Source organism: Vigna umbellata, chromosome 2 (genome assembly GCF_029865625.1).
Source record: "Vigna umbellata cultivar VRB3 chromosome 2, Vumbellata_1.0, whole genome shotgun sequence".
Lineage (NCBI taxonomy): Eukaryota > Viridiplantae > Streptophyta > Magnoliopsida > Fabales > Fabaceae > Vigna > Vigna umbellata.
The window spans coordinates 20472337-20483843 of record NC_142166.1 but is presented as its reverse complement, the minus strand read 5'-3'; the positions used below and the strand labels follow the sequence as shown (position 1 = coordinate 20483843).

General features: G+C 30.9%; 2 protein-coding genes across 2 annotated transcripts; both read left to right on the top strand.

Moving 5' to 3' along the window:
- Window positions 1-1438: 1438 nt before the first annotated feature.
- LOC124820935 (gibberellin 20 oxidase 1-D-like) lies at window positions 1439-5786 on the top strand. Its single transcript, XM_047292726.2, has 3 exons — window positions 1439-2010; window positions 2909-3230; window positions 5302-5786. The coding sequence occupies exons 1-3, from the start codon at window positions 1439-1441 to the stop codon at window positions 5572-5574; spliced, it is 1167 nt and encodes a 388-aa protein (XP_047148682.1). The 3' UTR covers window positions 5575-5786.
- A 4476-nt stretch (window positions 5787-10262) lies between these two features.
- On the top strand, window positions 10263-10826 carry LOC148203580 (uncharacterized). Its single transcript, XM_088107665.1, has one exon. The coding sequence runs from the start codon at window positions 10263-10265 to the stop codon at window positions 10824-10826; it is 564 nt and encodes a 187-aa protein (XP_087963791.1).
- The last annotated feature ends 681 nt before the right edge of the window (window positions 10827-11507 follow it).

Sequence of the window (11507 nt, the reverse complement as noted above, 5' to 3'; positions counted from 1 at the left end):
TTTGGGCTTTGTATTATAGGTCTAGTATTGTATGATTTATTTTGGGTCTTGTATTTTGGACAAAGTAGAATAGGGATTTTGACCATTTAAGTCAACAAAGGGTTAAAGCTCACTGTTGGCCCAAGTGGACATCCAAGAGCTTGTTCGACCAAGGGGTCAAAGCTTTCAAGCTATCTTGGTGAGCAAGAGTGTGGGGCATCCCACCTTTGTGTTAGTGGCCATATGTCATGCTCACATTGGAAACAGTTTCTCATAGGTAGTGGTCACATGTCCTCCTCCTATTAGAGAGGATTTTTGCCACATATCTTTTTCTTAATGGAGAGGATTTTCACCTTGTTCTCCAAACTAGCCAAGTTTGAATTTAGGTTTTGTTTCTACAAATGAGAGACACCCTTAACCTATAAATAGATATGTTTCCCACTTTTGTAATCATCTTTGAATTTAAGTAATGTTATACTACCATTTTTTACTCATACTACTCATCTTATGTCACCCAAAAGTAGAACATTTCAAGTGGTTTCCTCTAACCACTTTCCTCGTAGAATTAGCATAACCTCTTATTGAGCATCATCAAACACCATTGGCTTCCATCTTATATCACTGTGGCCGAGAGCCTTAACCCTTTCCCCACCAAATTCTGCACCATCTCACAATTTTAACCATTTTCATGACATTCTTCTACCTTTAGTCCAATATGGAGATTCCTATCAACTTTATATTATTAATTTCTAAATACATATGTTGTAATGGTTTTTAATATATGAAAAATATATGAAAAATATTAAAAATTAGTTATCACTGTCAGTGTTTAGTTATAAATTTTATAGCGAAATTGATTTTCTATAATTAGGTTGTGAATTATTTCGATAAGTATGCCTAACTGCATTTTCTGGAATTAGACTATTTTATTTTGACTTAATTTGTATAGATTTTATTTAATTTTTTAATTCGGTGAAATAAAATGCATGAATGTCATTTTTCTTTCATAAGTCACAAGATGTATTTAGATATTTTTCCTAACTCACGTACGATTCTGTCAACTCTTACAAATAGTCAGTGAAAATTGTCAAAAATTTATTAACATTTCATTAAGTTAAAAACCTTCTAAAATTGTTATAAAACAATAAATAGTTAAGAAAATTCATTTATACCATAACATATGGGTCTTCCAAACCAAGAAAAGTCAGGTCTAACATTTTACAATTCATTTACACATGCTTAGATTTATTTTTCTTGGAAGGATAATTTTTGTATTAATAAAAAAAAAAATAGAAAAGTAAAATAATGGAGATAAAATGTGTGTAAAAAATTGTTGGATGTAAAAAATAATAATATTTAGTTTCTTTATGTCCCCACATATCTACAGGATGGATTCTTCCCTCCAAGTTAGTTATACAAATATAAATAGAGAGCACCTTAGCATTTGAGGAATGCAAACATGTCTACTCAACTAATGGAACTAAGTGCTTCCACCACTTTAGTTCTCTACCCTGCATCACAGCCACAAGATCAGTCCAAAGAAGAGAATGGAGTGTTGGGTTTTGACTCAAATTTTCGAGAAATGAAAGGGGAAGTGCCAAAAGAGTTCTTTTGGCCTTCTGGGGATTTGGTTGAGGCCACACAAGAAGAATTGAAGGAACCCCTTGTGGATTTGGGAGTCATGAAAAATGGTGATGAGAAAGCAATTGCCAATGCTGCAGAGCTTGTAAGAAATGCCTGCTTAAAGCATGGCTTCTTCCAAGTTATCAACCATGGTGTGAACCCAGATCTCATAGATGCTGCTTACCATGAAATTGACACCATTTTCAAGCTTCCTATCACCAAAAAACTCACTGCTCAGAGAAAACCTGGTTCAGTCTCTGGTTACTCTGGGGCTCATGCAGATCGTTACTCCTCCAAATTACCATGGAAAGAGACATTTTCTTTCCTCTTCCATCACCAAGGCTTCTCCAATTCCCAGATTGTTGACTTCTTTGACTCTGTCTTAGGCCAGGACCTTCGACACACAGGGTAAGATCATCAACATTCAATTTCATCAGTACAAAATTTTACTTACAGTTACATAACTCTGAATAAATAAAAAAAATAAAAAAAATAAACACATTAAGCATAAAGTTGTGTTTGACAAGGTTGCATACCTTTACTGCATTTATTATACATGATGGGGAGATGTTTTATTTCTCCTATATCATATATTTATTTTGAAAACCACATTTAATACAATAAAAGCATAACATTTGTAATTTTCTTTCAACAAATACATTCTCGAGAACATTCTTTGACGTGTGTTTTTACGTACTTATCACCTGTTCTGTAAAAGGAACAAGTAATTGTTCTGCCATGAGTTAAAGTTTATTAACCAAGTAAATATGAGACGCACAAAAACTGATAATCTTGAACAAGTTTTATGTAATAACAACAACACATGACAGAGTATGATGTGAATGTTTCTCCTTCACTATACGACAAAGTTGGTTTTGTTACATTAGCTTGTTGCTATGAAAGAATAAACAAACAGAATTATTACAACTACTCTGTGAAAATCATCCTTGACAACACCGGCAGGCCACGTGTAACAAAACAGACAACGTCTGCAAATCAACTATATTTTTGTATGTATTTTAAAAATAATGTGTCAAATTGCGTAAAGGTTATCAATCAAACTTTTAATATACATATATATCATATTCATCTTAATGAAAATAGAGTTTATGAGGACCCAACTTTGTCCTCTGTTGGCACGTTTCAGCAAGGAGACAAGTTGGTTGATGTGGCACAATTATGAATGGTAATGAAAGCAGAACAATCATGAAACTTGACTAGCGAAAAGAGAGACAGAAATGAACAGGTTCCTTAAATAAGATGGATTTTTGTGTTAGTGTGATTGGAACTGTGATTTTTGCAATAGGAGGGTGTATCAAGAGTACTGCGAAGCAATGAAGGAGTTGAGTTCAGTAATAATGGAGCTGTTGGGAATTAGTTTGGGAGTGGATGGTTTGCATTATCGAAGATATTTTGAAGATGGAGACTCAATAATGAGGTGCAACTATTATCCTCCTTGCAACAGTGCGAACCTGACATTAGGAACTGGCCCTCACACTGATCCAACATCACTCACTATTCTTCATCAAGACCAAGTTGGAGGCTTAGAAGTTTTTGCTGATAACAAATGGCGTGCTGTTCGCCCTCGATCTGAAGCCTTCGTCGTAAACATTGGTGACACTTTCATGGTAACTTTGCTAACTATGCTATACTCTTTTTCCTTTTTCCCCTGTTAATTATCACACTTCCATATATTGTGTATTCACACGTCTCAATTACTACTTACTCTCTCCTGACTTCTAAAAATATTTCAATTATCGATATTTTAAAATTAACATATATCCGTCCATATCCACAATTATTTTAAAAAAATATTTGTATAAATTTTTAAAATAAAATCTAAATAAAATTATAAAAAATATATAAAATATAATATAAATTAAATTAAATATAAATTAAAATTTAATTTTAATTAAATGTAAACCTAATAAAGTATAAATTAATTTTCTTTTTAATTTAATTTAACTTAATAAAATATAAATTAAATTTTAATTTTAATTTTCTAAAAAGATAAATTTCCACGAATAATATCTGTTTATAAACAAATATTAAAATACTAACAATACTAACCATCCTAATAACAAATATTCATCACGAATTTTTTACTAAAATAAATGCAAGTACAGTTATTTCTTTCATACTAATCCCAAATATTTCGCAAGAAACCTTTTCATATATCCAAATGAAAAAATCGCCCTTTTTGTAATTAATTGGGCTGTATTTCGAATTTCGTATTACAGTGACCGTAAAATAATTATACGTGATTTTATATTGTTCAACCATTTGTTTTGAATTCGGAACAATTTCGCTTAAAACTATGCAATAAATAAATTGATAAATTAAATGGTTTTATTTTACTCTTTACTCAATTAAACATTTAATCTTATGGTCTTCCTGCATTATGTTTGTCGGCCTTTATTTTTTTTTTGTCTATTCTCCCTTTTAAGGCTACTTTATTCATTACTTTTTTAAGATCTTTTGATTAAAAAGTGTGCGATAAATTTTTAGATTTTATATACTGTTTTTTTGGGAAATTTTAAAATTAGAAAATATATTTAATTTTTTCTAGCAAACTAAAAGATTATTTTTTGAAAATAATATATACTTAAAGTTGATATAAGTATAACTACTAATTTTTTGAACTTGTCACAGATACGACAAAGATTCGATGACAATACATGTGGTTAGTGTCGAAAAAAAAATAAAGAAAAAACTTGATGTGATGCATGATAAGTAGATTTCTATGGCATGTATCCATCGTAGATAAAGTATAAAATAATTATACATCCAACTATACATTACAATTTTATATTTATATATTTTTATAAAATCAATTTAGTTTTATAAAATTGATTAATAAAATAAAATTTTCATTCATTTATATATTATTAATATTTTTAATCAATGTAAATCTTCAACCAAATGAAGTGTATGTTTGCATTATCACTTGTTTTTCTTCTCCTTTCATTTATAGCTGTAGGTTTAACCATCATGACATAATCATAACTCTATTTTTTCCACTTTACTACAATATAGTCCCAACCATTAAGCAATTTTGTCACCTGCTTAAGGTCTCAAAACTTTTCTATTTCATTATTTGTTAGAGTGTTTGCCCCATCATTAAAGTTTGCTAAAATGTTGTATTAATAGAAGACTAAATTTATATTTGTTTTAATTAAACAATAAATTAACATTAGTCTTAAGACATCAAATATTACTAAAAACAACCTATTTTTCAGTCAAACAATAAAAAAATATTAGATATAGTTATCTCGTCTTCGTAAATCATAATCAATATGTAACATTTTAGATTATAATGTTAGGTGTTTTTCCATTTTTTTTTTCAATATTCTTCATGCAGGGGAAAAAAATATCATTTAACTTAGGGAGTTGAAAACATCTTCCTTAATGATTGTTAAGACAAAATTGTTGGAAATTTTAAAAAGATAGAATGGGAAAATTGATTGACCACTAATAAAGTATGAGTTGCAAATCATAAATTTTTAAGATAAGTTTTTTTCTTTTTTTTATATGTTGCTCAACATTTATAATTTTGTTGAAAATGAGTGTTTCAATTTATATTTGTAATTCTAATAAAAAATGTCAGAAGAAAAGAGTAAATAACATTTTTTTTTATCATAGATGAATGTAAAATTGATGAATTGATGGAATGAAATGGGTTGTTTGTTGGTGTGGTAGGCATTGTCAAATGGGAGATACAAGAGTTGTCTTCACAGGGCACTGGTGAACACATACAGAGATAGAAGGTCATTGGTTTACTTTGTGTGTCCAAAAGAGGACAAAGTGGTGAGACCTCCAAAGTTTCTAATAACCAAAAATGAGGAAAGAAAGTACCCTGATTTTACATGGTCCAGTTTGCGTGAATTCACCCAGAAACACTATAGGGCTGATGTTGCTACACTCCAAAGCTTCATTCAGTGGCAAAGCTCTTCCAACTCCTCCAACTTCTAGTTCTTCATGCCATCATCATTATATATTATTTACTTTTGCATAATATCAAAGTTTCCCTTTCAAAGTCATCTATACTAATATTTGATTGAACCTATATTTTGTGGTGTGTTAATAAATATCGTTTCCTTCATTATTAGTGTTTGAATCCACATTTTGTTCTGTGTTAATAAATATAGTTTTCTTTATTTGTCACTTCAATGTTTAATAAAATGATATGATTGAATGACATTATGTGTAACGAGAGATATGCATAAATATAGGAAAGTATATTGTGGATTTGTTTGAGCGAGTGTATCAGGAAATTTAACATGGAACCACTTTTTCCACACTAACAATAATTAATGAATAATAAACTCTTTGAGTAGTTCTCAATACTCCTTATAACAGTAAAGCACCCTTAACAGTAAAGCAGAAGCGTATCTAAAGTATTAAACATTGGAATCAATTAACTAAAGTATTAAACATTGGAATCAATTAACAAGTAACCTGAATTGGTCTATGATCTTCTCTCTATAAAAGCATACCTAAAGAATTAAACATTGGGAACAATTAACAAGTAACCTGAATTGGTCTATGATCTTCTCTCTATAGAACACCTTTAGTTCTCTCTAGATTTTTTCTTCTAATGGGGATAAAGAGAAAGAACCAGGAATGATTCCATGTGCTCACAGATGGGACCATGACCCTTTAAGTAACATTTTACGGTTACTTTTCTTTAGTTTCAATAATTATAATTTGGTCTCTTCAATAAATTAAAATTATTGTTGGGCCTACACAATATACCTTTCATGACAAATATACTCTTAGCCATATTTACCTAATTAGATCACTTTATAAAGTTGGCTAATAAAATATAATGGCCCTAATACATTTAATAATTGTTATATATATATATATATATATATATATATATATATATATATATATATATATAAGTGACCCAAATCACTAACAATCTCCCACTCAACACAAATATATACTAGGATTTTTTGTGTGTTCTTAGGAACACTTCTAATCTCGTGGAAATAATAAAAAAAAAAAGCAGAATATTTGGTAAAGCCTTTTTGTTGTATAAGAATATGACTAAAATAATGTTTCCCTAAAACTGCAATATAGGGTCAACCTTGGTATCAATTCTTGGACACAACAAATTGGAGATACAAATGTGTGTATATGAACTGTGCTAGGGAAAATTTAACTACTGAAGTAATCTAATCTAAATATTAAAAAGTAATGCATATATGAATATAAATGAATGAATGAAATTGATGTAACTAATGATGTTATTCAATAGGAAAAGATGTATAAAATGAACTAAGTGATGAGGAACTTCTAATGCATGACTCTATGGCTAAAAAGAACCTCAAGAAATTATGAAGGTTGACTAAAACTAGTAAAAGTAAAAATTGAAACAACATTGACATGTTCAAGGTAACCACAAGGCACATTCGAACTGTGCTATCAAAGGAAGTAAAGGATGAAGTAATGATGCAAAACACTTTAATTTGACACTAATTGAAAAAACAAACTGAAATAAATCAAATTGATGCACTACACATAAAGATCTCAAAATTAGAACCCTAATTACATGAACACTGATGTTATGCGAGTTCAAACTTGCTTGTGTTTTTATTTGATTTTTTCGAATGAATTACCAATACAAAATGCCTCAAAACAACTTGAGGAATAATTAGGAAACTAAAATGAACCCAATTAAATGTTTAGAACGTGAAATTGAAAATTGTGAAACCTAGGTTAACTAAAATTAACAAACAAAATACAATTAACTACTAAAGTGTTTAGTTCATTGATTTTTGGATTAAAATGCGAATTTAGAAGCGAAACCAAATCAATTAAGTATGCATATAGATATCTCCTTGTTCCAATCTCATAAACTCAAACTTTTTAGAAATTTTGGCACTATCATGGAATTCTTCTCCAGAAACCTCTATCATTGTTTTGACCCTACCCACCAGAACTCAACCTCCCTAGAATATAAATACATAACATAGCTCAACTTCTTATCTATGGGTTAGAGGTTGCTCAAATATTTTATCCACTTCTATAATTTATCCCTTTGACTTACCATGAGTTGCATTACCATTAAATTTTGGAGGATTATGCCTTAAACTCGAATGAACTCAATTGCCCTTAGGGTTGAGCAGTTGAGATTCCAGTAACATTCTAGTCATGGAAGGACCAACAACATTCATACTAATTACATTCATACTAATTCCCTTTGCAGCCTTTCACTTATGACACGTTTTCTTGATGAGCATGAGCCATAGTCATGCTTTATTGTTGCATGGCGTTAGCCATCATTTCCATGGCCATTATAAAGTGACTCAAATCAACATTGGGTTGAGGTGGTGGAGGATGTCTACGATATATTTATGATATATTCACAATAAGGATTAGCATCAAAGTTAAAGTACTTTAATCATTCTAAAACAAACATTTTACTATATTGAAAATATGACACTTAGGAAATAGCATCAACAAGGGCATACAATCTATTACATTGAACTTTCTTACAACCTATGAATAGAAAATTTTAGAATTAAGATAAGAATTGACTTAGTCATGAATGTGCACCATCAACATGAGATCAACATTCTTTCTTCCTTAACACTAAGATTTTCATAAGTGTTGTACATAGTTTATTTACCAACTAATTCTCAAATAAATGTTTCACTATGAATTCATTCTCCCCACTATTCACCTAAGACTTACTCAATACCAAATATAACAACCTTAAAATTTCATTGCCTATATAGATGCATATAATGAATATATAAAAGGTCTCATTAATATATATATATATATATATATATATATATATAATCCAATCGAATAATTAAGATCATTACAAAACAACATCCATGAAGGTTTAGAGTTTTTCAAAAGACTTAGCCTAATCTAGGTACATCCAATTCCCCAAAAGTATAAAGCAATGCTTCTGACTAGCTAACATTGATTAATCTTCAAGGACCTAACCCAACTTCAGAGCTATTAGTCCCTTTTATACCTATCATTACTCATGTGTTAATATATGATCATTGTAGATAAAAACATAAGCACACAAGAAAAGTAAGAAAGGAATAAATCATATTATAAAAGGTTTGAGAAAAATTAAATGTCAAATATGTAACAAAGTGGTAATTTAAACAATTTGTTTTCATACACTAATGTAAAGACTAAGAAATTTTGTATAATTTGTTGAGATTATTGATAGGGGAAGCACTGGTTTAGCTGAACCTACAATCTCAAAGCTTCTGGTTTTTTATAATGACAACACATAATTAATAACACATGTGTTTATGTGCTACATGTTCATTACTTTCATGATTATGATTATATGAGAACATGTTTGTGTTGTGTTGATCATTGCAATTCACTATGTTATATATGTGACATTTAATATGTGATTGCATGAAAATTGTTTTGGAAAAGAAAAACCACATGCACATTAGTTGAACTTAAATTGTGTAGCAAAACAACAATTTTAAGTCGACTTCATTATGTAGTAAGTCGATTAAAACTCGTGGCTTTCACACACTTTTTGAAAGTTTGATGTGAGAATTTTTGAAGAGAAAGTTTTTCAAAACTATGTTTTTAACTATTACAAAGTCGACTATGTGCGCAAGCCATTCGACTAAGTTTGTTATGTTTTGAAATTCTGTTAATATTTGTCTTAAAGTGTCTAACGGCTATATTTTTAAATATGTTTGACCAAGCATTAATTGTGAAACAACTGCATTAATTGCGTAATCAATTAATTGCTATAACTGCTACTAATTGTTATAACTGTCATGACTGTATTCGACTTTATTAGTGGCAAAGTCGACTGAAGAGCGTCAGAATTGTGAAAAACTATATATTGACGCAAATTTGAATTCTGTAAGAAGTTTTGAGAATCTAACGAATTGTGTGATAATTTTCAGATTGGTGTTGTCTTACAGATTTGGAAAAAGCTATAAGATTGGTGTTGTCTTTGGAGATAGCTTGAAGAGCAAGGATAGTGTGCTTTTACTGTCTGATCAAATCTGCACTGAAGGTGTCTGTTTTGGTGATCAGGAATTCAATCTTGTGAAGATTGGTGTTGTTGCCCTGTTGTGACTATAGGAAGAGAACGTGTTGCGTTCTAGACTTTGAGGGGTTTCTCAAAGGGTTGAAGACGACAGGAGAGGGGACATCTTGCTGTTGGTCTTTATGTGTTGTATGCCTATATATTAATTAGAGGGTTAGAGAGGTGTTTTATATTTTTGATGTGGAGGTCTTTATAAAAGCCTTTTTGTAAAAACATTTATCATTATAGTGCATTTGTTTCCTGATGAGGAAGGACACTTGTGTAGGCTTGGCCGAACCAGTATAAAAAGCAGTGTTTGATTTTTTTATCCCTACACTTTTACTTAATCGACTTTGTACTGCGTTTAATCAACTTTATTTCCACTGCACTTAAAAATCTTTTTCTTTGTGTTTCAAGAAAGTTTTTAAATTCATCTACTTTGCGAAAAAGATTTAAACAAAACATTATTTTTGTATTTCACCAATTCACCCCCCCTCCCCCCTCTTGGTGTTGAAAATTAAGTCATTCTATTTTAACAATTGGCACCAGAGTTGGTTTTCATAAAATATTTGAAAAACTAGTCAATTACGTTTTCTGTTTAATCGACTAATCTTGGAAAATGGCTTCTAAGTTTCAAACCTTTGGTGAAGGTGCATCAACAAATAGACCACCTCTATTTGCTTGTGAAAACTATGTTTTTTGGAAAATTCGAATGCAAATCTTTCTTGAATCCGTGGAAAACGGTGTTTGGGATGCAATCGTAAACGGTCCATTTGAACACACTCATGTTTTGAATGAAAAAGTTGTTTTGAAAATTTTTTCTGAGTGGACTCAAGATGAGAACCGTAAAGCACAATATGATGTTAAAGCTAGGAATATAATAGCCTCAGCACTAACAATGGATGAATTTTTCAAGATATCACAATGCAAGACAAGAAAAGAAATGCGGGAATTCTTGGAGGTAACTCATGAAGGAACATATGAGGTGAAAAGGGCAAGAAAAAATTCACTCATTCAGGAGTATGAATTATTCAGAATGAAAGCAGGGGAGACAATCTATGAAGTCCAGAAAAGATTCACACACATTGTCAACCATCTTATGGCTCTAGGAAATGTATTTGACAAGGAATCAATAGAAGCTAGCAGCCGAAAGTTACTGCTATATCAGAATCAAGAGATGTGACCAGCATGAACATGGCAACCTTGTTTGGAAAACTCAGAGAGCATGAGTTAGAACTTGGAAGGCTGAAGGAGGAAGAAGATATTGAAGAAAAAAAATCAAATGCCCTCAAAGCCACAAGACGAAAAGCTTCAAAGACTATTGAACCAAAGTCTGACTCAGAGACTGATCTGCATGACAAACAATTGATGAGCATGGTGGTAAGAAAATTCAATCGTTTTATGAAAAATAATAGTTCTTCCACTAACAATGCAAGTTTCTAAAGAGTAAGAAAGGAGTCCAGAACCACTGTCATCCAATGTTATGAATGTGGAAAAGAAGGACATATCAAGCTTGAGTGTCCAGATCTGAAAGCCAAGCAGAAAGGGAACAAAAGATTGGTTCAAGAGAAAAGCAGGAAACAAAAGAGTGCATATATTGCTTGGGAAAATAGTGATTCAGATTCTTCAAGTGATGAAGAAGAATCCAACATCTGCTTCATGGTTGGATCTGCAATCAATGATTATGACAGGGATGAGGAATTCGAAAATAAACTTGTAGAAGTCAAATATGACATGTTGCGTGATGCATTTCAAGAGGTTCATGCAGAGGCTATGCGACTACAATATAAGTTCAATCGACTTATATCTGAAAGAAGAGACTTTGAGCACAAAATCAACAATCTGGTTGAGGAGAATGAAAGAC